Here is a 25,418-nt window from a genome sequence, read left to right as displayed (position 1 = left end):
GCAGGAAGGTTCCAGCACACATTCCTATAACAAACTATTTTTTTTCTATATCAATATCAGTTTCTGCACATGTTTTGTTTTCCCCCTCTTCTACGTGCTGTATCAAAGACAAACTGCATCCGTTAATAGTATCCATCCAGAGGTATTTTATTTATTTTCCAGCATAATTTACAGCTGTATACAGGCACAGGGGAAGCATTGGCATTTTGAGATTAAAACCCTCCCTAAAGAAGTTCCCTTTCCCGCTGTTCATGAGGTGATCTCACCATGTCATAATGGAATAAGGCATGTCACCAATCAGACATGATCTCTTTACACTCCTAAATATTAGGAAATATTTTAGAAAAATGTTCTGAACATTGCAATATTTAGACCATATTTTGTAAAATTACTCATTTTGATAGGTGCTTATTTAAAAAAGTAAGCACCTGGCCAGCTTTGGTGTTTTCAACTTGTGATTCAGCCTCTTCTACACACCTGTAAGTTTTAAAAGAAAAAAAAAAGATAAAAACTCATTGTCAGAAAAACCTCAGCAGGGAGCTACTGATGTAGTGCATATACAGCACAATAAAGCACTGACAGCTTAACAACCCCAACTACTGAAAATGGACATTAAAGTCACTGAAATAGAATTATCACTAGTTGTTACTGTACTTATGTTCAGTATTTCACTGAGCAAATGAAACTAAATAATGCCAGCCATTTCGGAGAAGGAATTACAACCCACCTTGTTATCTAATAAATTTGACCTAATTAACCGTCTTTATGAAATCACAAACAATCTGTAAACCTTTAAGCCTCGATCAACGGACTGCGTTAGAAGAACGTTTCTCTGCACAGTGGACAGGTAGACTTGTTGCTGGATGTGAACCATTTGTACTGTAGAAAGATGAGAAAAATATATATTAGTGAAAACAACAACAACAACAAAAGAATGTCAAAAAGCAAAGTACGTTCACTTTAAAATATATGTCATTGTGCATTAAATTGTATATTGTATTTGTGATATGTTCGACAGAAAAGCGTATGACACAACCGATAGTGGGGCTGTTGATTTATGAATTATGCCTTCAATTAGGTCCCAGTATAAAAGGAAAAATCCTGATGAAACATAATTGTGCCATAATACTTATATAGAGAGACAAACTACAGTTTGTTACCAGTGCTATTGTTCTCTTTCTGTTATGATGAATGATTAAAAAAATATGCTCAAAGTTGATCAATGTAAATCGTTATTTTTAACATATGCAGCAAATGCATTGAAGATCTTCAGCCCCCCATCACCATATGATAAATATATATATATATATATATATATAAAATATATATATATCACCATATATATAAATATATATATATAAAAACATATATCTCATATATATATATATATATAAAAACAAACACGCCGAGTGGAATTTCTTTTTGCAGGTGCGGCAGCCCTTCTTGGGCAGGGAGTAGTTGGAGCCGTGGATAACAGAGAAGCAGATCATACAATCCTCTATTCCCTCGAAACGCTTATCCACGTTGTTCTTCCACAGAGCCAGGCCCTCCATTATGCTGCCATTCTGAATGAACAAACAAACCCAAATTTACATTTTATGACGTATTTCATCCTCTTTTTCTTAGCAGATCCCTAAAAAGAAAGTAACTCTAAAGCCTCCTTATTAGGGTTGGGTACCGATTTTTTGCCCCAGGGATAAAGTATTAAGACAGCAGTAATGATAAGGCGATTCTATTATCAGTACTTTTTAACATTTTGTTGCGATTTATTATAACGCAGCATCTCCACACACACACACACACACACACACACACACACACACACACACACACACACACACACACACACACACACACACACACACACACACACACACACACACACACACACACACACACACACACACACACACACACACACACACACACACACACACACACACACACGGAGATAGTGAAGGGAACCAGATGAAATGAGGATAACTCGTAGATTACTGGAGTTGACAACAAGTATGTTTGTAACTGTAAGTGCAATGAAATATTGTAAATATCATAAGTAAAAAAAGGCTTATTTTATCAATGCACTTCGTCAACAAGCATACACATATAGAAAAGTTTTACATAACCACAGAGCACTAGCTTAGCTAATAGCGAATTGTTACAGAAACAGCTTAAACAAAAGATGACTGTGTGTAGTCTGATTGTTTAGGTTAGTTTGCGAGGTATCCTCAAATATGGCAAATTCTTGTAAAAATAGCTGCTGGCTGGGACAAAGCAGCCCCCGCCTCTGATGAATACGTTTTTGTTTTTTTAAATAACATAATTTAAAAAAATAAAATCGTAATGAAAACGAACCGATAGGATTATCGATAGAGAACCAAACCTTTAAGCAGTATTGATATAAGCAGTAGTATGAAACTGTAACAAAACCCCAATGACATCAATTCCTACTCCTTGGCCTGTATTGCTCAAGAGAACTTCACTGGTAGGTATTGAATGTAGCTACAGGTCTTCTGGTTGAAGAACAGACACTACTTACAACACCAACTTCTTGCTTTTATATCCATTGGATGGTTGTGTTCCTACCTGATGTGTGAGGTAGGTGCTCAGCTGCAGCATCCAGTTCCTCCACTGCTGCACAGCAACTCCCACACGCCTCCCACTCTCTACAGTGATGGAGCCTAGAGGGTAGTTTTGTGGTAGCTGAATCACCAACTCAATGAAGATTTCGTCCACAGAATAGGTAGCAATCACCTCCCGTGCTGCTGAGCGGGCCTTCACCTGCGGCATTAAGATAAACACATACAAAGTTTGCCTTTGCCATTGGGGGCGTTCGTTATTACAATAAGTAACCTAAGCTAGTAAAAGTGAAGAAATGTATTCGTTAACTTACAGTCATGCTTTCAAACATCTGAGTGCTTGAGTGGACGGATGAGATTTCCTGGGCTGACAGAACAGGGCTGACGTATTTAATAGTGAACTTCTCCACAGCTGCGCTCACTCTCTTCTCCTGGCTGTTCCACCAAAGCCGCACCATCGCAGGCAGGTCCTGCACTGTGCTGTAGTAAACACTGCAAGCAAGGTGAGGGAGCTCCCACTCGACACTCTCGCTGTCTGTGGGCAACAAACGTAGAGGGGAAAAATCTAAGCTTGTTTACATTTCACCGCTATGTACGGACGTTGTGTATGTGCATGTGATATTTACTTTGAACAGCCAGAGACTGGCTCTCTGTAAAGAAGGTTTTGGTCTCCTTTGTCTCTGCCCCCTGGCCCGGATAGATGGGGTTCTCAGGCATCAGTTTGAAGAGGTGAAGGAGGAGCTTGTTAAGGGAGCAGCTTCTCCTAAGATACTGGGCATAATGGGCTCGCAGCTGGAAAAAAAAAATCAGAAGAGAAGTCAATAGAGTCTTATAAATCTGTTTTCTTGTATATAATCTCATACACTCAAAATACAAGTCAGAAACTGTTAAAAAAAAATGACTCACATGGGAGGGTGAGGATTTGAAAAACGTGAGGAGCAGCTTCCAGGCCAGCAAGTACCCCAGGATGCAGGAGTACTCCACACTGAGAGGCTGGACCACTGCAAACTCTCCTACTTGAACCCCTGACAGTATGCTGTCACACAGTTCCTCACAGGTGGACAGGATGGCCATCAGAGATGCAGGAGGAGAACTGAACAAAGAAATAAAAAAACGGAACTGTAAGAATTATTTGAAAATATTAAATATTTTTGTCTGGTACAGTAAGAACTCACATGACAATACTTGTATAGATATATAATATGTGTGAAACACAGTATTATGACTGCCTCAGTTTACTTACAGACATGGCTCATCACTGTCATCATCAGACTTGTTGTTGTCTCCTTCTCCATCACACTCGGGCAGCTGAGGCATGACCCTGAAATGAACATAAGTAACGTTATTCATTATAGCTTTGATATCTTGTGGTAAGCAGCACGTTGGCCCGCTGAGCCCCGTTAATCAGCACGAGAGAATTTTATATCCCCGATTACAAACCAGTCTGCCGTCTCTTTTACATGGATCGGACACCAAGCATCTCTGTTCTCCATATGTCTGCCAACCAAAACTTTGCAATGCACTCCATAAGAGTAGTTAACATTAAACATGGGACTGCATGGATTTTTTTTTTAACATTCAAAACTTCTATTGTGGTTTTCAAATGAAGTTCTGAATGTCCGTTGTCATATTCTATGACCCTATCAACCTAAAAAATGTAGAAAATATGATTGTGCACCAAGCACAGACTTTTGAAAAGGGAGCCTTTGTGTGAATGGAGGACACATTGCTATTTAATAGATTTTTTTAATGTTTAAATATTTTAAATTAAAAGTTCACGCTGTCTTATAAATGTTTAACATGTTATTTTAACTGTATTGCTTGCAGAGAGCTTAAAAGGTTATATTATTACAAAGCTCTATCAGACGCCAAAACCACGCGGGCACCGGAACCCCCTGGCGATGTTAAAGTAATGATCACCCAACCCTAATCATTCCTAACATCCTGCAAGGCCTTAGATATCTTAAGATGGGTGTAACAATTAAGTCACAACACAGTACGAAGTCAGTTTTTAACAGATATCTTTTTCTTTGTTCCTTTAAGGAGAATTTACCCACATTTGCACACTGATACACACTCTTAAAATAAAATCCTTACTTTTCTAACAACTGGTAGACAGTGATCTGCAGAGGCCTGGCCTTAAACAGCAGCAGAGGACAGAAAGTGTTGAGGAGTGTCTGGAGGGGCTCTGGGAGGTTTGTCTTCTGGTCGGCTATGAACCGTGGTGGCAGCGAGTTCTGTTTCAGCTGATACACAGGCACGTATGTCAGGGCCACGCCGACCGACTGCAGAACCGCAGATGGGAAAACAGGGTCATCCGGTTCAGGGAAGGCATCTGCATTCAGACCAGAAGGAGTATGACTTGTGAACTCAGGATTGTTACATAAAGTGCTTGTATAAAGTTGCCTTAACTGCTTGCATAGCACAGATTTTGGAAAAAGCCAAACATGCATTAATGTCCATAATTTAGTAACTACCATATCCCCTCATGATATGCTTAATGAAAAGCAAGTATTAGGTACGTTTTGGTGCTTGACTTTTCCCCATTGCTTCTCAGAGATAGTGTCATAAGTTAACCTCCTCCAATAAAAATCCATACGCACGCACCTGTGATATTGACAGGTAAAGGAAACAGCAGGTTGTAGATTCCTTCCACAAAGAAGTCTGTCCATTCAGCAATCAGTTCGGACGGCAGTTTCTCCAGCACATCAGGAGAAGATGAGGTGAAGAATTGGTTCAGCTTCACTATCAGTGCAGCGTTCTCACACACAAACAACTGCACCCATGGGTTCCATAAGCTGCTCACATTCTCGCTGGCGGTCTGAAATTGGAAGCAAGCAAATTGAGTCGAAGATTGTGAGGGATAGCAGATGCAAGCCATGAATAAGAAACCAAAAAATATTATTATGTTATTCAGGGTCAGCAGAGTAGCATCGTGAGCACTCTAACAATTCCGAGTTCAAGAGTTCAACCCAAGAGAGGAGGCAATCCACACTGGGGCACAACTCTGTAGCTGACAATGGCCTCTGACCTCAAAGTCCCAAAACAACACTATATTCACAACCAATGACTCACCTCCAACCAGGCTAACATAGAGCAGAGCAAGAAATCCCACTGGCTGCCCCCAAGAACTCCCCAACAATTAGTCACCAGCCAGGACAGAAAACGCATCATCTCCACAGCAAGGTTCAACTGCTCTGTAGTTGCTTCAGACAGATCACTGAAATACAGAGATGTGACGGATGTAGATAGATCAGTGAAAAGTATCGATACTTGGACAGTGTTTAAAGAGATAAAATAAACATTTAAAAAAAAAAAAATCAATGTTTTAAATGTTTGTGTGTTGACATTACCTGCTAAAGAGGAACCAATCCTCCTTGCTGCTCCTCCACTCCATCAGGGTGGCCAGGACAGCCTGCACAACCTCCTCGTCTATGTGTGTGTTGGCTTTCAGACAGCACAGCAGCACCGCAAGACACCCATACACATCTGTGACACACACACACCAAAATCATTTGTTTGGTTCATTCAAAAATGTTCATCTATGTAATTGTGTGCGTTTCTGTGTGTATTCTCACTGTCATTTTGTTGCCAGTTGATTACTCCAGCAGTTGCCAGAGCAACAAGAGTGTCTCTGTCCTCTTTGGTCATGGTAGGGCAGAGCACCTGGAGCGTGGTCAGTTTGCTTTGAGACACTGGGAACAAACTGACCAAACACAGACAATTTTCAATATACAACAGTGGTGGGAGTGGCGATGTAACAGATTTGAAGGTGAAATTAAAAGCATTTAATTAGAATAATAAATAAATGATTAACCTGTCGGCACTGCCGTAAAGCTTCCTCACGGTTCCACTGTGTGTGGCTGCCAAGTTATTGGTGTGGATATAGTTCTCTAGAGTCAGAGACCAGAGACCTCCATCCTCCAAAGACCTACAGGGTTAAAATACACATTTAGTGGATATTGTTTTAAATCATTCTAAATATAAATGTTAATTTCTTCAGAAGCTACGTATGTATTACATTTCTTCAAAAAGTTATTTTTGCTTTTGAAGAGGCTCCATGAATGATCCGTTTATGCAAAAAAAAACATGACGTGTTGATCTTGTGTGTATTTCACCTTGAGTAGAGTGTCATCAGCAGATCTTTCATTGGAACCTGGCTCTGGAGTCCTCCTAAGAGCCCCGAGTCAGTCAGCAGGCTGTGAAAGGCAGGGATGTACTCTACCTCCTTACACCACTGCAGTGCATACAACAGTTCTGAAACTGCCAAAGAAAAGCATACCCATACAAACATATTAAACAGCATCATAGATTGACTTGTACATAAAGTACACAAAGGTTACAGAGACATTAAGTTAATTTCCTGTGAGTGTTTGTGTACCTGTGTTCTTAAGGTTTGGCAAGCGTGAAGGACATTCTGCCTCCTTTTTGTCACAAGCTGTGAATGCAACAGTTTGGGCCACTCTCCCTAACAGGGCACAGGCACATAGGTGGGCTGGTGGCCTGGCTGACACCTTGGACTTCCAGGTTTCCATTGAGGGTTTTTCACAAACTCCTCTGTGACGGCCGGACAGTAAAGGGGTTTTGATCCACTGCAGAGGACAGGAAAAAGGAGAAGAACGCATGCATGATTGAATGTCAAGAGTTTTGCATGAAGAATCTGATAAAAGCAGAATCATTTCACAGCAAGTCCTTGATAACAAATGTAGAGGAGTGCCTGAATTACAAAATGATTTTCCTTAAGTAAGGATGATGGATTGGCTGGCTCACCTGAGGAGGTAGGGCCCGTCTTATTCTGGTCCATTCTGTCTGGCTGGGCGTCAGTTGTGTAAAGAACTGGACGAGGAGGGGGGATTCTTTATCGCAGACAGAGGTGATTGTCTCCACTAGGCTCTGCACAGCCACTATAAGAACCTGCAAACTAAAACGAAACACGGAGAAGAGTTAGCTAGATTTCAGAAAGATTCTTATATATGGTTGGACGGATTCAGACAATGTACAGGCCCAAGTTTGGGGAAGGGATTACTGACAAACCTACTTTGGGTATATAAAAAAACACAGAGGGTGTTTTGTTACCTTTTGATATCCAGAGAAACAGTGAGAAGTTGCTTTGTCACCCAAAGGGCTGCACTGTGCAGGAAACCACCTTCTTTGACCTCATATTCAGAGTGTTGAACCAATGACTGGACCCCAGCAGCACGAACTTTCCTCAGCTTATCTAAAAGTGAGTCTTTAAAAAAAAAAAAAAAAAAATTAAATATACATGTTATTCAGCTTCCCTGAATAGAATGTATGTTAGTGCACTGTGCCAGTACCTACCAGACAGGTGTGTGTGCGTTTGATCTTGGGCGGTGAGCTGGAAGACAGTGAGCAATAGTTCCTCAGCAGAGAGAAGCTGAAGACAGTCTTGCACAGAAGAGAAGAACGTGGAGGCCACATCACAGATGAAGCTGATGAGTGGCTCCATGTCGCCTGCATCTGACAAACTCTTGGTCTCAGAGAGAGTGGCATGGAGCCTCTCTAAGATCTTCTCCATGTACACCTCCCCTATCACAGGCCCTGCACAAGTAAACACAGATTAAAAAAAAAGATGATTAGCAAATTTGGTGACCAATAGTAAAATCCACAAATGATGTGCATCAAGAGTCCAGCGAAAAAGTACTTTTCCGCTAAAAAAAAAACAACAACTTGCTGGTGCATGTGTGTGTGTGAGTTCACCATTGTTGTGGTGCTGAGAAAGGACCAAGCTGATAAGTGTCCAACTGTGGTTGCTGGTAGAAGAGGTAGAACTGGGAGAGCTGCATCCCACCTTGCACAGCTCCTCAGTCAATCCCAGGAGTTTCTCGCCAAGAACTGAACCTTTCAGCCAATCATGACAGCTCGTGAGCGTCTCAGGATCTGTACATGCCTGACAGGAACGATAACAACACAGATGTTTACAACCCTATATGTAAGTTTGATGTTTAGGTAGATAACACACTTTGAATGGGGTACAGAAGATACATACCCTCTGAATAATTTGCAGGATAATTCCCCACTGTAACTCCATCTAGAAAGAGGAAAAAAAAAAACAACAGCAACATTAGAGTTAAATCCATGACACAATAGCGATCGTAACGCTGCATTTAAAAGATGTGCATCAACATCGGTTCATATGTTCTTGCAGCTGCATCTTAAGGTTACCGTGGTGATATGGTTGAGGATGCGGGTGGTCTCCTGCTGGCTGCAGCAGTAGAGTGAGCTGAAGACCATCTCCACCAAGTGCTCAGTGTCTGTGCGCCCCTTCTCAGCCAGCCACACCACTGCTCGCTCCAGCAGGAACTGCATTGCTGGATTCTTTATGGTCACCTCATCCCTCTGCTTGCCATCTGTTAGTTTGTCTTCTAATTCAACCAATGTCTAATGCAAGAACGGTAAGGAGAAAAGGTCAATTGCATAGGTAATTCTTTCAATTGAACATATTTTTCAGGCCATTACAAAGGAAGTTTCATGGCTCAGAATGACGGACACTGAAATGTACTTGTATTTGTAATCGTCAAATATGACTTACACTGAAGACCTTGGGTGTGTGGAAAGACTGCAGGAGAAGCGAGAGGAAAACAAGGTGTCTCTCCGAGTTTTTCTCATTCACATGCACCAGGCACAGTTGGGCCAGCTGACACACTACGTCCTCGAAATGCTGGGTCTGTAGGGACCCAAATGCCTTCTCATTCACCAGCTCAGGCACTGTCTGAGCAGGCTTCTCAACACCTTCACCCTCAACTCCAGTTTTCTCATTGTTCTCTGGCTCAGAGAAACAGATCTTGACAGATTTCTTCTGCTGGCTGTGCTTTCTTTTTACCCTCTCAGGGTAGCGCATTACCTGGAGACATAAGAGTAAGCGAAAATACATTTATTTAGGCATTGTGTTTTCTGTTTCACTTGTGCCACTTGCAAAGACATGAGTGGCTCTGACAACCATATTGAGCTGCTGTATCCATGTATGTCTGAACCAAAGACACCCCAAATTAAACTCACCTGCAGCAAGGTGGCTACTCCTTCCAAAGCCTGTGGATCTGCATTCTCATTGTCGGCATAACGCATAAACAAAAGACCAAGCCCCTCCCAGAAGTCTGCCAGAAGCACTTGAAAGACGCCACTGCTGTCATTAGATTTATCTTCACTGTGTAGGCCTGCCTTTTTCTCCCAGGAAACAAGCATTTCAGTGACCGAAAGGAAAAGAGGACCATTCTGAAGTGAGGGGTTTCCAAGAGTCTTCTCTAGAAGTGGCAGGAGCTACACAAAGAAAGACAACAAAACAATGTGAGACAGATAGGGACTTACGTAGATCATGTAGGAGAAAAGTATGTGTAACAGTGTGATCCCACCTGCTGTGAAATAAGCATGGTGCGTATTTTTTTCTGTTCCTCCTCTTCCTCTGTATTGTGCAGTATGCAGTACCTCAAGCACTCGACAACAGAAGTCACTATGACTGCACTTTCCGATGGACTTGTCACAGCACGCTCACTAGACAGACTGACACAAACACAGAGACACTTTAGGTTATAGAGTTGAGTGTTCTACAGGAATATTGATTTGTGACTTATAACAAGAGCAAGTGCATTCTTTTATAACAATATATCAGAAGATATGACAAATATAAGTGAAATCACATACAAAATCATTTAAAATACTGCTCAGTGCAATGAACTGTGTTCCACTGTTATGCGTTACATCAGGAAAACGTGTTTTAATCTGTAAAAGTAAAGTTTCAAATAACTAATTTCAAAAATTGCATAGAATCAGATTTGGCAAACAGAATTTGTGATAACACAAAATTAGCATACTTTTTGATAAATAATACTAATAATGAATAATTATCCTGCCCAAGCGCGAATATAGAACCTCAAAAAAGTTTAAGCCCCCCTTGGATTTTTTCCTACTTTGTGCATTATAACTTAGCATTTGAATGGATTGCATGGAATGGGTGCAAAATAGTCAAAATTGGAGACGTGAAATTAATTTAAAAAAATGATTTTGAAAACTAAAAAGTGGTATGTTTTCACCCCTTTGCTAAATAGGCCGACAAATAAGATCTGGTGCCCCCAATAGCCATTGAAAGTCACATAATTAGATAAATAATTGCACTGTGCGCCATCTTAGTGTCATATGATCTGTCATAGATCTCCATTTAAATTCCAGGTTAAAATGCAACAAAGTAGGGAAAACACAAAGAGGGTGAATACTTTTGCTAGACATTGTACCAACACACACAAAAACAAATTACCCTTGTATGACTGAAGAGAAGAAGGTGGTGTAGAAGTCTGAAGTCGGATCGGTGACCTGCTGGGGCAGTTTGCTGAGGAGGGGCATTAGATTAGGGTGGAGTGATTTAGCCATGCCTTTGCCACCTTCTTTTAGTAAAGCCCAAAGTTTAGGTAAGAAGCCCTTCTTGGCATTCACATGTGTCCAGCAATCCTGTAATAGGAGCAGGAAAATCAAAGATTAGACACCATTACACTATAAATTGGCTAATGTTGGTATCTACACATTTGTGTCTCTACTAATACTTGTTAACATAACTCATCATTTCACTACCTATAGAAGGTAAACAACATTCCAGAACACCTGACAATATAATGGCAGTGGCATATCTGTACATGTGAGGTCATCCTTTCAACACAATCTTACCGGTATTGTAGAGACGACATGAAGAACAGCCTCCCACACAGGAGGCAGCACTACAGGATCTGTGTCGTCAATGCTGAGGAGAACAGCGGGGCAGAGTCGGGCTGCTTCAGCCTGGACAAGTCCAGGAGTGAACTCACACAGAGCACACATCATCTCAAAAAATGCTCCTCGCACCTGTGTAGAAACACATAGTAGTAGTAATTATTAACATACCTACCTAAGGAACCTACCTTTATATAACTAGGAGTTAGTCTCATGAATATTAAACAATATTTTTTTCAAGAGCATCCTGGCAAGACAAGTATTATCACAATTAACAAAGATGCAGACACAAAAGCAAAATTAAAAAACAAAAGTACAAATTAGAGAATCATAAAATAAAAAAATAAAAACTTTATCAACATTCTTTACAATTCATCAAAATGACGGGACTAATCAATTGAAACATCTACAGCCTGATGTGCCTGCCTCCAAGTCAATTAAAATTCCTTTAAATGCATCCAGAGAAACCAGCTCCCCAAGATTCAGGTAATTTTACAACTGATTTAATTTAAGATAAATTCAGATACTTTATCAAACCTTATTAAAAAGAGTCTTTAAGGGCGTTTGGAATTAGATAGAACCCGATAGCTTCATTACAGTTGTCATTTGAATGGGTATTTTTGGGGTATCACATACTATCCCTTACAATCTTTGCCAACTATAACCTTTTATCAAAATGAAAAACCCACTCATGGTCTTATGACAAATATATAAAAACTCAAGTAGAAGATACCTTGTTTAAGTTTAACTGTTTTATGAGTCCTGTTGAATACCAGTACCTGTGGTGTCTTGTGTTTGCTGTACTTCCAGAACTTCCCAGAGTTAAGAAGATGTGCTAGTCTTTCCTCTAGGGCCGTCCTGTCACTCTGGAGCAGCAGGGAGAGCAGTCTCTTCACCCCCAACAGAGAACTAGTCAGCATGCGCACATATTTGCCTTCTCTCTCCTCCTCTGTCACACTCCTAGAGAACAAGGAGAACCAGTGCCTCAGAAAAGCATCTGACCGAATGCATTATTGTTTTACCTACAAAGTGAGAGGAATGGACACAGAGACTATAATGAGTTTGACTTACTGTGGATCACTCAGTGTGTCTGCTGTTTCCTTTAACAAGATATCTTGAAGTACCTGCAATTTAAAAATAAAATAAAATTATGTTAAATTTAGTCCAGTTGATAACAAATTCCCCTTGTCCGCACTAAGGTCATCAGTCCTACTCACATTGAGGATCTCATCCTTGCAGAAGCTGAGAGCCTCCGGCTGTTTGGTGGGTGAGAAAGCAGCCTGGAAGGCCTGGCATGCAGCAGAAGCTGCAGGTGTGTAAGTGTCGCACTGGGACAGAATCCAGTGGCCCATCAAGCTCTTCAGAAAGGGGGCCAAGCTGCGACGCACTTTCAGCACCAGCTGCTCAAAAGCCTGCTGGGTGGCCTCCCTGATCCGGCGATCATGGTCCTGATGGACACATAGATGAGGACATAATTTGCTTCATGTAGACAAACCTCAAACACTTGAACACATTATATCTTTGGACAACCTCTTGCTCAGAGATATTCCCCCATCATTTCAAATGGGATACTTAACTGCCATTTGCTAGGCAGGATGGGATTAATCAAAAATGATTAACATGCACTGTGTTTAGAGTTGTTCAAAGTGATGTGGCATTGATTGAAACAGGTATTTCATGAGTGTGTGGTGAATAACCAGCTCACCACTGAGATCTTGCAGTAAATCCTTGGCCAGTATGGCAGGACCCCTTTCACCTCTTCAGCATCCCGTTCCTGACACATGGACCCAAAGTCCTGCACCGCCTGAGAAGAGAACACAACATCAAGACAAACATTGGGACCAAAAGCCAAGACTTGTAGCTACCGGTGTTATATCACACGTGTTTGTTGTATGTGACTGGAAGACTAAATAGCTAGTTTAAGTGTAAACTTACCTTCAGTCTGGTAACACCATCCCTTTTGGAGAGTTTTCTGAGCACAAGGCGGAAATCTGCATCCACCAGGTTGTCAATCTCCTCCGCGCCGTGAACAGCGGGGACATAACTCAGCTCCGAGGTGACCGTGGTGTCGAAGCCCACAAACCCCGGGATGACGCCTCCCTCCCGGGTCAGCACCGCAGCAGCTCGGCCGCTACTGGACGGCTGGGAGAGAAACATCCCATAGTAGTAGAAACATTATGCAACCATGCAGACGTGTTGTGGTTATGAAAACAGGTGATGCAACATAAACACACGTAGCCTTAATTGACGTCCTCGTGAAGTTTCCATACGCCTGTGCTCGCGTGTGTTGCTAGCAATGGTAACCGTACCGTTACCTTTAACTCTTTGACGTTAACGTAAAGACATCAATTAGTACTCACCCGAACATTTCCTTTAGTCCGCTGTTTATTCTTACCCCCCATTGATTCGCATTAATCTTTACGTATCACTTTCCAATATTTTTTAAATGACAGAGTGGAGCCACTGTTCGGGATAGCACGGGAACTGAGGACTTCCGTATTCTTCTTCTTCGTTGGTGTTTCACGGCAGCCGGCCTCCGCTATGTTGCACTGCTGCCACCTACTGGATCTAGACCATAACTGTGCCATCTGCAAACACATCCTTTTTTATTAGACCAGTCTCACATGAAGTTAAACAGCTATATTATTCCTTACCCTTTACTTCTGTACTGTAAAATATCCCTTACTGATATTTCTGTTAATTAATCCAAAATTCCTCATTTAAATTCACATAATTTCATCTTCTGCCCCCTATACCTCCTCCATGCTGCAGTGTCTCCGTCTGGTGGCACTGCCTGCACAACCCTGTTGAACATATAAAGTGTGCTGTTCAGATGTTCGAGTCCCACCCTCATTCTTGTCAACTTTAACTATTCCCTCCTGTTACTCGAGAGGAATGGACCGTTTGTGCTGCACCTTTATAATGTTAGAAATGTTAGGCGTTTAAAGAAGTGATTTTATATTTTTAGCACACTTGATTAAAATTAACATGTGCATTATAGCATGTAAGTGGATTTTTCTACTAAATTAGTAGATGACAGAATGCTAACAGAAAACAGATTAAGTTAAAGTTGGCTACTGGATAACGTTAGCAACCAGTAATGGCAACCATGGTACGCACAGCCAGGGTTAAAAATGTATATTAAATATCACATACAAATTAAGATTAAGGCCATGAAAACAAATCAAGTATTGATAAGAGTAGCTCCTTGTAATTGAATCATAAAGATCCTAGATATCGATTCCTACCTGTCTTTAAAAATGCTTGGAAACAGAGGAGTATGTTGTTGCTTGCAAACTGCACATCACCACTAGATGCCATTACATTTCAAACACTGTTCCTATCAACAAAGGAACTTAAGCCTAAAATACATCAACAAGGCAGGTAACTCTCGCTGTTATACTCACTATTAGCAAATTTAACTTTTTAAAAAACACAGAATTGATGTAACTAAATATATATGCTGTTGCTCACTATGAATATTGTAAATCAATTTCATATTGCACCAGAGGCAAGGTCAGGAATCTATAGAAATATTAGGGTGTTACCTCTTTTGACCTTACACAGAACATTTAATGGATATCTGGCCACTAGTGATGGATACCTTGTGTACAAAGTTGACATATGACTACTACCTACAGAAAAAAATGAATGATAAAGTATTGGCATGGGGAATTTTGTGATAGGGTGGTCAGGTGAAAGGTAACATCTTTTCCTGCTCTGGAAATGTTAGATTTTAGAATTGTATGAAGTTATCTTCCAGCACTATCCCTGACAACAGATGTATTCTCATCATCAGTGGTTCCCCTCAAAGTGAAGAAATGTTTCTACAGTGACCTTCTGCATATTGTTTGATTTCATGATCAGGTGAGACCTGACGACTTTGACATTTCACAAGAAGGAGAAAAGTTTGCTTTCTGGTAATGATCTTCAACAATTAATTTCCTTAACATAAAAATTATATGAGATCAAACTCCGCACAGAAAACAAACAACCCATGCACTTGGATTCAAAAATATTTTAATATACACTCTTTTTGCATGAATCAAAAACATTTGCTGAGATTTGTAATATAATTCTGTAAGACTGATTTAGTTAACATGTTACTATGTTTTTAAACACCTCTACTTTAGTCTAAACATGCATTTTGCACTGTACAATCATTGCTTGTGTTATGGAGGTCAGGTGTGTCTAAAGCTGGGTTGGTTTGAGGAATAGAATGCAAAATAAGAAATTTACAAGTTCAAATAAACTACCAGACATATGAGATGTGCACAAAAGATGTAAATTGTTTACAGTTTAATTATATCATTTCACATCTGTATCTAAGTCATGATGAATGGTGAACAATGCAATATTTTAAATTGCATTGAGCACAGCAATTTAACATAAACCACAGAAGTACCCACTGTTCCCATGATTTCATTAACTGTAGAACCACTGGGACCATGTATCACTTAGTAAAAGGTGTAATGCATACTTTTCAGAGAACATGAAATATTAAAAACTCAAAACATCTTTTTTGGTAGCTATCCTCATCTCTCAGCAACTAAAATCAAAAACAAATGCGGATTGAGCCGTGTGCTTTTTATGCGCAGATAGATTATCGCTGCCTTCAAGCAAACACTTCAATGTGGCACCAAATTCCAAAGTTAACTAAGTTTCAATCAATGTGGAATTTAAGCCAAAGGGTTTAACCTAGAACTGAGAGTCTTAATTAAAATGCAAACAGCCGATATGATTTTTTATATTTAGGAGCTCATGTGAATCAGATAATTTGAACTGAGTTTGGCCTCTTTCAGTGAATATTAATATTTAGCTGTATAGATTAGTCTTTTCTAACCCAAAAACTGCATAGGATCGATCAGGTTGACTAAGGCAATATATTCTGTGAATTTAGTCTCCCTTGCATTGCAATTCATCACATTACAAAATCTTGGCTGATGTTATACATTATATAAATTAACATGTTTCTAAACTTAAAAGCCAGTTTTCTGATCCGAGACATAAATAGGGGCCACATATGTATTTTACTGTAAACCAGAGGTGGAAGAGACACCAAGTTCCTGATTACAATCATGAACCAAACTTTGAGGGCTGGGGAAGTATCCCTGTGACAGCCGGGCAGTGGGAGTAATGGAAAGATCATTCCTTGTAACTGTACATTCCTGTAATCAAAATAATTTCAGTCAGACCAAATTAGAAACCATAATAATTATGTCTTAAATTAGTTAATTTGCAGTTAAAAGGCCATTAGTAAAAATTAAGACATATGCACACAATATTGGAAATTGCCACCATCAACCTCTCTTCAAGCCGTATAGCTTAATATATGACGACATGTTTCTTATTTTATCTTTTTAATAAACTTTTATATATAAATGTAACTGTAAATGCAGGTTTGAAAGTAATCAAATAATTGCTTTGCAGCATGTTAACATTTTCTGATTTCCTGCCTTCAAATGATTTCACTCAATAACGTGGTTTCTTGTAATTAAGTCTCAGTGTGATTTACAAATGTTTTCCTTAGCTATATTTATGCTCGATATATGCGTCTTCAAGGTGAATTTTTTTTTTCCCTCACTTAATTAGTGAGGGAAATTAGTCTAATTAGTCTCGTAAACTGACAAATTACCATACCATTGTGTTCATGCGTCACCATCTTCTCCACAAAAGTAATATCCATATTCCCCATGGTTCCTGCTGCTTCCGTTACCACATTATCTAGAAAGGTGACTCTCTTCATTGTAATCATTATTGTCAAGTGTAGTTTGAAAAAAAAAAATCACTCTTGCATAAGGTTTGGTAAAACTTGCATTTAAAAAAATCAACAAAACCAAAATCAATTTGAGTTACTTGTTAGAAATGGTGACTCCATCCCTGTGTTTCACATCATAGACCGCAATGTAATTACCTCTCCCATTGTCTACTATTGAATAAAATATTCAATCAGGCTACATAATTACATACATCATCACTTACACCAATTGAAACAGTACACATTCAGAAATGATCAAGTAATGAGCCCAAAGTCTTTCTCCTATTAAATCACTGTCAAAATCAGGTATCACAGTTCCTCATTCAAAAAGATTAGTGAGTCTCGCCCTGTTGTTAGGGTAACCACTCGAATAACAATAGGTAATATCTACCTTCATACTACCATCCATATCTTACAGAACATGTAATGTCACCCTGCCAAATGCATAATGAGAAATCTGCCAAAATTTAAAACATGTATCATTAGTATCTATTTTGTTCTGTTTCATTAGGACTGAATATAATAATAAGTATAAACAATAATTAGTCATTAATAATAAATACTTTACCAGTTACCTGTTTTTTATACAAGCCTAGTCAGTGTATGTGTTCTTGTGCAGCACCACACTTGAAACTCATGATGCCCTGCTTAGGCCTAAAATCCTCCAAAGCATATCGCATCTCATAACACCACATCACTTCTTCTGAGTTGTAATAACCCCTTCAGAAAGAGATCCTTAGGTTACTCAAAAATAACAGACAACCTGTCCATTTCCTGTTGAGGTAACCCTGAAAAGGCCCCTCTCACAGACTGGTCCCGACTCAACCCAGCTGGATGTCGGCTCCTGGTGGAAGCATGCTGGTGAAACGAGGGTCCAGTTTGGGAGCAAAGCCTCCAAAGTCCCGGGAGGCTTGAGTCCCAAACACATCAAGCAACTGTCGGTTCATCAGAGCGAATCTAGGAGCGGAAACGGAAAAGGATCTCAGTGCTGTTATGAAAAATACAACTCTCACTAACGGATTACCTTTAACATGGTAAAAATAGTTGGACTGCTGACTGTTAAAAAGACAGAATTTGATGACAAATGTATAGATTTTCTACCTGAGTTAGGGATCTGGTATGAAAACCGACTGCATTTGTTGCAGATATATGGGGCGCAAGGGATCACAAAACTCAGATCAGTTCAGATTGTATCCTAGTTTTGAATAACAGATGGGATGCCAACAGTACAGATACAGATTGTTTTAGCAGCTGGTATACAAGGCCCCAGATTATTTTTTTTAAGCTACCATCCCAAAAAACAATTTCAACCAACCCAAAGTCAGTGTAAACCGTCAGAAATACTAAATGTCATTCTTTTACTTTGTTATAATCACCCTTAGTGGTTATTTTCATAAAAACACACAATTGAAATAATAAGGAAATAAAAGCTGCTAGGAGCTTTAATGGACAACATTTACCATTAGCACTGATTGGCAATCCACATAGAAGGTGTGGAATTTTCCTTTTACAGTACAGTTTGACAGTGTCCACTCATTACATTCATACCTGCCCTTCGTTAAACGCAGCAGGAACTTCCAGTATGTAGGTCTGAGGTTCTGCACTTCCATCACAGCCTGTGTAACAGTAAAGAGCCATTCATTATATCCTTACTCAGCGAAAAAAATAAAAATGTGTATGAAGCATATTTTTGCATATATATGTGGTACTTACAGCTTGGAAACAGATAGCAGTGGAGATGGCATACAGGACTGTGTCTGCATGAGGAAAGTAAGGGAACCGTCCAGACTCAATGCCCTTGAAGTACATGGTCTAAATACAGAGATTATGAAATGTGCTGTTAATGATGAACTGCTGAATACATATATATTTCAGATTAGCAGACACTCGTAGTAGCGTGTAACTAACATACAAGTCTATCTTCTGTGTTGTTCTGGCGATAAGGCTACCCTATGAACTACTACCATGTCTAGAACATTTCTAAAAGGCTTTAGTTGGAATAAAAGCAGCCACATCAGTATGCTTATTATGATCGACCTTTTCAGGTTTTTTCAGTAACCAGATTTCTTGTACACATGTAAACATACTTTTACACAGCATAAAATGGGTCTGGACTTTGATGAAAATGAGGTATTCATCAACAAACCCTGACCTTAATATTTGATATATAAATGCCTGTTTGCTAATTATTTGAAAGGTGAATTCTACTTTTAATGATATTCAGTAAATATGGTTGATTAATATGGCTATCCTTGAGATGAGAGATTAAGGTTGGTGAGTAATTTTCATCAATTTTACGGTTTGAAGTGTTTCTGAGATTTTTCTTTTACCTCCACCAGCTTTGAGAAGAGATACATGGATATTGATGTGCTTTTGTAGAAGAACATCGACATACCAGCCAGGAAGCCTTGAAATACAGAAAGATACAATTGACAAACAGATAACAGGGATGCAAACAAATGTTAAAAAAAAAAAGAAAAAGAGCTACCAAAAAATGTGGCATTCGTTAAAAAAACATGTGACAAAGGTCTTTGCTATATGCTTGTTTAAACAGTAATTCCAAAATGTTTTGGAGTAGCCAGCCGGTGGGGATAAATGGGCATGAAAAATTGTGGTCGTAAAAGCCTTAATGTGGGGGCTTCTAATATATTCTAATGCCTGAATTCCATCATATACACTTATCTTAATTACTATATATTTCAATGAGTTTGCCCACCCAATAGTAAACATGTAGTGAATTATTGTAAAGGAGAATTGGGCTTCTAGTGCGTTTTAAGTCCAGAGTCTTTAAATAGCTATTGATCTTTTAAACCATGCCTATGCCTGATTGATCAGAAGTTTTATAATCATTAGTACTTATTTATTGTTTTATAATTATTAATTGACACTTTCACTGTAATGTTTATCAAGACAAGACATGCCACACTGAGGGTTAATGTAATCTTTACTAGAAATTGAAATGCGCTCTTATTTAACAGAAATAAACAATGTTATTTAAGGGGGAACATGTTTTTAATCCCATGTCTTATTTAGCCTATGTATTGGTTTTAAAGTTAATCGTTGAAGCTGCTCTCACTGGTGTTTTACAAAGTAGCTGTCTAATGAGGATGTCCTCTATCTGTGCATCAATGCCATTATATATATCTATCTACTTTATTATTAATTATTTTGGTAATAACTCTCTGCTCTGTACTCGGCCTTACACAACCTCTCAGCTGACCCCACACACACTCAAACTCATATAGAGCATGTGGGGCCGGGACTGAGCGAGTTGTTGCGTCCCTAGGGTTACATCAGCAGACAATCCGGAGAATTGCTCTCCAAGAAATGTGTTTGACAGTTTACACAATACTGTCTCACCAGCAATCAGTGCATGGAGTTCATCATCAATGTTGCGCAGCCAGCGCAGCAAACAGCTTGTCCCCTGGGGTGAAAGAGAAACATACATAAAAAGAAATTCAAAAGATCATTTTCACATGACAACACAAGAGATAATTAGATAGGAAAAATGTGGGAAATGTAATGTGAACATAATACCAGATATGCAAGGACAATTCAGAAACAGAAAATAAAAATTACAAATAAAAATTGTGTTTAAAGAGGTCAGAGACATAATTGTTTGTTAATATGTTTGCCAAGCTGAAAGAAAGAATGGAAGTAAGGAAGAAAGATACGTAATTAAAAAAAAAAAAAACAGCATGTATGACATGTACCTTATAGATACTGACGAAAGATCCTAGAAAGGCCCCTAGCTGGAAGTTTTCTTTGTTGTAGAAGAGGGATGGGAGCCGTGAAGGTTTAGTAAACATGTATCTGAATGCTGAAGGCACTTTAAGACAACACTGAATCAGGTATCCAACACTGAACATCCTGACAAAACCCTGAAAATGAAAAAAAAGACAAAATATTTAACATATTATTGCTATTATCATTATTATTATTGTGTTAATATCCATCATAACTAAAGTGTCTTACTTTCAAACAGTAGGAAATGCAGTTGTCTTGGTAATGTTTACAACATCTGTGTCTTGGACCCTTTTTGCATCTGGAAAATAAAAATAATAAAAAGTAAATACTAGGCACTCTGTACAAATGGTTGTGTCAGTGTAAAGGAGTGTATTCTCTTACATTGATTCTATCAGTTCCCTGGTGCGGGCTACCAGAGCTTTTCTCCTGGAGTCGGGACTCTCTCTTGGCCCCTGTGAATCCTCGGCCTCTACAGCAGCTGTCCTCTCGTGAGGCATTGTGCAGATCTGTTCTCCCACGACAGAGTGAGTTGGAATCTCTTCTTTCCCAATCATGAACCTGTCACAGAAAATGCACAGCACCTATGTAAGCTTTACCAAAACACCATCAGTCAATCTAAATCGAGTGGGAGAAGGGACAACTTACTTTAATGCAGAGAATGCAAAGCCTTTGAGACCGTCTTTACTCCTGCAGCATGAAACACATAAATTTAACTCAAACTCTAATGTTCACTCGAATATATTTTCATTTTTGACCACTTCACCAACGTTTAAAATTGTACTGTAGGAATCTGTCCACTGTGCTGCTCTAACCTGAAGAAGAACATGAAGAGCGATGCAGTTATGCAGAACAAGAGCACCTAATGGAAAACAGAACAGGTGAAAAGTGAGCATCAAGGGGCACAAACTATTATCAAGTTTGTTTATACACATTTAACAACACATTTTCTGCTCACCCACACCTCCTTGTCATCTTACCTCGCCATGTTTGATGGGTTTGACGATGCCTCGTGTCACTGCCATGCGGAACAAAGTCTCAGTGGCCTGACAACAAGATGACACTGTCACTTATACATCGTGTGGAAAAAGCAGATATATATATCTTTTTAAGTATAACAAGTAATGCTTGAATGAACAAAGTAGCTCTTACAAGATTTGTCATGTATATTGTCAGAAGCCCTCTCCTGACGGGGGGAGAAAGGAGATAGATATAGATTATCAATAAACACAGAAGCACGTTTACTGGAGATGCATCCAACAACTTAATTAGGTCCCAAAAAAGAGAGAGTAGGAGAACCGAGAATAATCTAGAGAGAATAAACAGACAGGAATTTCACCTGCTCTTGCGCTCCAGGAGGATGGCAATATAGGAGGCTGGCAGCGCCGAGCCGAACCCGGCGGACCAGGAGTAGAACCCTCCCAACAGTTTCCTATAGTCAGAAATATACTGTGTTATTTTTTTTTTCCAACTGGAAAGTGGACTCAAGCACAGTCTACAAAGATGTCCTTTAAAGAAGCCATGTTCGGGTAAATATTTTCTCGATGGCGTGTTTAAAATATTTGCATTACTTTGGTCCGTCTGTGTAGACATTTTGAAATATTTGCAGCCCTTTGAGCTTAAAGAATATGCACTGGGTGTTTAGGTGAGTAACACTAAACATGTATACACAACGTTTGTTTTGATCCACCTCTATACCTGAATCAATAAAGGCTTATCTTATCTTATCTCATCCTTGTGAATGAAATACAAAGGGCACATTTAAGCAACTCTGAAAACGCTGGAAAACAAAAACAGCAGACCCTGAGATAGAAAAAGTGTTTTTAACCTTTAAAACACTGACATCCTGATGCATCAATCTCTTACATCTTAATTTGAACTGAGCTTGGTCAACAACAGTGTGTATCTATGTGTTGAACGTCACGTTACTAACCTGAGGATGCAGAAGAAAACAATGTAGAGACCGCCATTGGCAGTGAGGAAAGAGGTAGACCACAGGATCTCTGGCAGAAGCCTTTTCAAATAGTAATCCTTCTTCCTTCTCCTTAGAACTGCTGCTATCTGCAGTCACATCAAAGAGAGTTGAGTTGAAGTGTTCACATTTGGTTGGCAAATTATTTCATGAGAGTTAAGAAAACTTAGGAAATGTTGTGCAATTGTGCTGATGCAGTTTTGAGCTTTAATAATAATAATGGTTTGTTATACAGTATCAAAGGATGCTTACAGTGCAAAAAAACAACTGACTAAGGCTACATATAATTAAACCCTCACTGTTGATTATGTCATTCTGGGGTTTTATAGGGCAAAGTCAAAGGTTCCGCATGCAATGTGTTACCTCTTTCTCTAACAATGATCACGTGCAATACATTGATCACGTGCAATACATTTGAACTTCGTCCCCCGATTGGAAATCTTTACGATGTTATATCTCAGATCTAAGATTAGTCAGCCTAACTTGGGTTAGCGAGCTAACTTTAGCTTCAGAGTCCCACTGGTACAAGTTCAACTAACGCACGTCACACAGCCACATTTACCAGGTAAAGAGGGGCGTATATTTTGAAGGAGACCTCCAGAGCACCCCTGGCTACATCCACAGCAGACTGCACGCACGACGGGTCCCAGGTATGGCCGATCTCGTAGCAGTTGTGCGGTATTTTGCTGAGGACGGCCATGACTGTAGCTCTGCTGACCGTAGGGCTGCTGACAACCAGACAGCAGCAGGGCAGGCGGCGGCAACGTGCGCGTTCACTGTGACGGGGAGTGCAGCCGCGTAAACAAGACGTGCACGTCCACGGCGCTGTCGGGACGGGACAGATTCTGAAGTCTGTGGCCATATTATGAATCAGTGGTTTAGTGAAAGATCAGTGAAACCTTCAGGTTTTCTTGATTCTTGATTATCAGATTATTATATGTATTTATTATATTGCTACTATATACTTTTACTTAAGCCCCCTAATCATCAATTTAATATAAATTAAATAAATTATGAATTAATGTAGAAAGGCCGTGTATAGTTTACAAACACTTATTCCAAATACAGTACCAGTCAAAAGTGTGGACACACCTTCTCATTTAACTACTTTGAAGAATCTAAAATATAAAACATATTCTGGTTTGTTGAGCATTTGTTTGTTTTATATAAACATAATTCCATATGTGTTCCTTCATAGTTTGGATGTCTTCAATATTAATCTACAATGTAGAAAAAAAAAAAAAAAATAAAGAAAAAACCATTGAATGAGAAGGTGTGTCCAAACTTTTGACTGGTACTGTAAATATATATAAAATAAAAAAAAATATAAAATAAAAATAAAGAGAAACCATTGAATGAGAAGGTGTGTCCAAACCTTTGACTGGTACTGTATGTATTTATTATATTACTACTATATACATTTACTTAAGCACCTAATCATCAATTTAATATAAATTAAATAAATTATGAATTAATGTAGAAAGGCCATGTACAGTTTATAAACACTAATTCCATATACATTAAATTGATAAACGTTGATATTGGAAACTAGATTAATATTTCTTCAAATGTCAGTTCTCTGAGTTCTCAAATCATGAGACATGGAGAGGCCTATTAAAAAACAGAATCAATATTATGAAGGAGATGAGTAGCTGTGTGAAAAGATGTAAGATGTTTGTTCTTTGCTGTAAATCCGTAAACAGGTTCAATGCTCCACCTGCTCACCATGGTAGCACTGCAGATAAATACGTAAATCTGTCTAAATCTTCAAATAAATCTGGAATCAGATTAGGCTTAATCGTACACAAGATGTTAACCATCGCTTAAAAACAAAACAAAAAAGTCTAATAAGTCCTGTTCCAGTGAAGGCATGTGAATGCAGGATTTTGCAAGTGTTTGGTGGTTTGCTGGCAGTGGAGATGCGCCTATACATTAAAATGTGCATATTCTGTCTCTCATGTTAGACTGTAACATAATGCAACAGCACAAACATTACAGAGCCACAACCTAACTTGAGAATTGCATAGGGATCTAAATTCAGTTGAGCTGCAAATCATTACTCTCATGAAATGTGTTGGCTAAAGGATATCGAAATCACCAGTTTAGTTTAGTTTAGTTTAGTTTATTTGCACAATTGAAACATAACAAATAACATCGATAAATGATATTACAGTGCAGGAACAGGCAGAAAGCCCACTGGGCTTATTTGAAGCCTCCACCTATAACATATTTTAAAAAATCACAATACTATAGCGAATACAAAAAGAAAATACATATGGTATGAAATATTGTTGAAAAAGCATTTTTACAAGATATGATTTATAATAATAATACATTATAAACAACAAGAAAACAAAGGGAAAAAAATGCAATGAGTCAAGATGTGAATGAGCATGTGTGTGTGTGTGTGTGTGTGTGTGTGTGTGTGTGTGTGTGTGTGTGTGTGTGTGTGTGTGTGTGTGTGTGTGTGTGTAAGTTCATATGTGTGCATTTATGTGCGTGTGAGAATAAGCCGGGTTTGATTTTGATGAAGGGGATTTGGGTTTGTACCCCTGCATTTACTCCTACACAAAAGTAATGCTACAAGTCCCTATGAATGCAACAACTACAGATTAAAAATACAAACCAGCAGGCACCAAATCCCATAGTTAAG

The 25,418-nt window shown here is 39.2% G+C and overlaps 2 protein-coding genes across 3 annotated transcripts; both read right to left on the bottom strand.

Moving 5' to 3' along the window:
* Positions 1–137: 137 nt before the first annotated feature.
* On the bottom strand, positions 138–13,821 carry ltn1 (listerin E3 ubiquitin protein ligase 1). 2 transcript variants are annotated; one of them, XM_054626433.1, is made up of 33 exons: positions 13,652–13,821; positions 13,227–13,433; positions 12,997–13,095; positions 12,509–12,739; positions 12,363–12,415; positions 12,071–12,251; positions 11,250–11,423; positions 10,846–11,036; positions 9,947–10,094; positions 9,597–9,854; positions 9,130–9,441; positions 8,763–8,978; positions 8,587–8,628; positions 8,298–8,487; positions 7,899–8,138; positions 7,656–7,809; positions 7,350–7,500; positions 6,961–7,171; positions 6,698–6,842; positions 6,397–6,510; positions 6,158–6,285; positions 5,933–6,068; positions 5,655–5,799; positions 5,187–5,400; positions 4,677–4,914; positions 3,823–3,900; positions 3,486–3,672; positions 3,206–3,371; positions 2,894–3,114; positions 2,587–2,781; positions 1,399–1,565; positions 791–880; positions 138–477 (listed from the first exon to the last, which is right to left on the bottom strand). In XM_054626433.1, exons 1-32 carry the CDS (start codon positions 13,691–13,693, stop codon positions 817–819), a joined length of 5,298 nt encoding a protein of 1,765 aa, XP_054482408.1. In that variant the 5' UTR covers positions 13,694–13,821; the 3' UTR covers positions 138–477; positions 791–816. The 2 variants fall into 2 exon arrangements, with proteins under 2 accessions (XP_054482408.1, XP_054482407.1); XM_054626432.1 differs by having other exon boundaries at positions 138–880.
* Positions 13,822–17,087: 3,266 nt separating this feature from the next.
* On the bottom strand, positions 17,088–23,532 carry tmem135 (transmembrane protein 135). The gene is made up of 15 exons (XM_054626452.1): positions 23,328–23,532; positions 22,727–22,854; positions 22,133–22,225; positions 21,946–21,979; positions 21,774–21,839; positions 21,609–21,655; positions 21,442–21,483; positions 21,178–21,354; positions 21,025–21,094; positions 20,763–20,930; positions 20,410–20,473; positions 19,380–19,456; positions 18,763–18,861; positions 18,598–18,665; positions 17,088–18,006 (listed from the first exon to the last, which is right to left on the bottom strand). The coding sequence occupies exons 1-15, from the start codon at positions 23,463–23,465 to the stop codon at positions 17,871–17,873; spliced, it is 1,407 nt and encodes a 468-aa protein (XP_054482427.1). The 5' UTR covers positions 23,466–23,532; the 3' UTR covers positions 17,088–17,870.
* Between the last annotated feature and the right edge of the window lie 1,886 nt (positions 23,533–25,418).

The sequence above is a fragment of the Anoplopoma fimbria genome, chromosome 24, assembly GCF_027596085.1.
Source record: "Anoplopoma fimbria isolate UVic2021 breed Golden Eagle Sablefish chromosome 24, Afim_UVic_2022, whole genome shotgun sequence".
NCBI classification, from domain to species: Eukaryota; Metazoa; Chordata; class Actinopteri; order Perciformes; family Anoplopomatidae; genus Anoplopoma; species Anoplopoma fimbria.
This window is presented reverse-complemented; position numbering and strand designations above follow the sequence as displayed.

What these genes read in the sequence shown, in the direction of transcription:
- ltn1 (XM_054626432.1), bottom strand. Translation starts at nt 13,693, where the DNA reads ATGGGGGGTAAGAATAAACAGCGGACTAAAGGAAATGTTCGG. An exon ending in GCAAACACAAGACACCACAG is followed by an intron (nt 11,424 to 12,070) that starts GTACTGGTATTC and finishes GTTTCTACACAG; the next exon opens with GTGCGAGGAGCATTTTTTGA. An exon ending in GCCAAACCTTAAGAACACAG is followed by an intron (nt 6,843 to 6,960) that starts GTACACAAACAC and finishes TTTCTTTGGCAG; the next exon opens with TTTCAGAACTGTTGTATGCA.
- tmem135 (XM_054626452.1), bottom strand. Translation starts at nt 23,465, where the DNA reads ATGGCCGTCCTCAGCAAAATACCGCACAACTGCTACGAGATCGGCCAT. An exon ending in CTCCTGGAGCGCAAGAGCAG is followed by an intron (nt 21,980 to 22,132) that starts GTGAAATTCCTG and finishes TCCCCCCGTCAG; the next exon opens with GAGAGGGCTTCTGACAATAT. An exon ending in AACCCATCAAACATGGCGAG is followed by an intron (nt 21,656 to 21,773) that starts GTAAGATGACAA and finishes GTTTTCCATTAG; the next exon opens with GTGCTCTTGTTCTGCATAAC.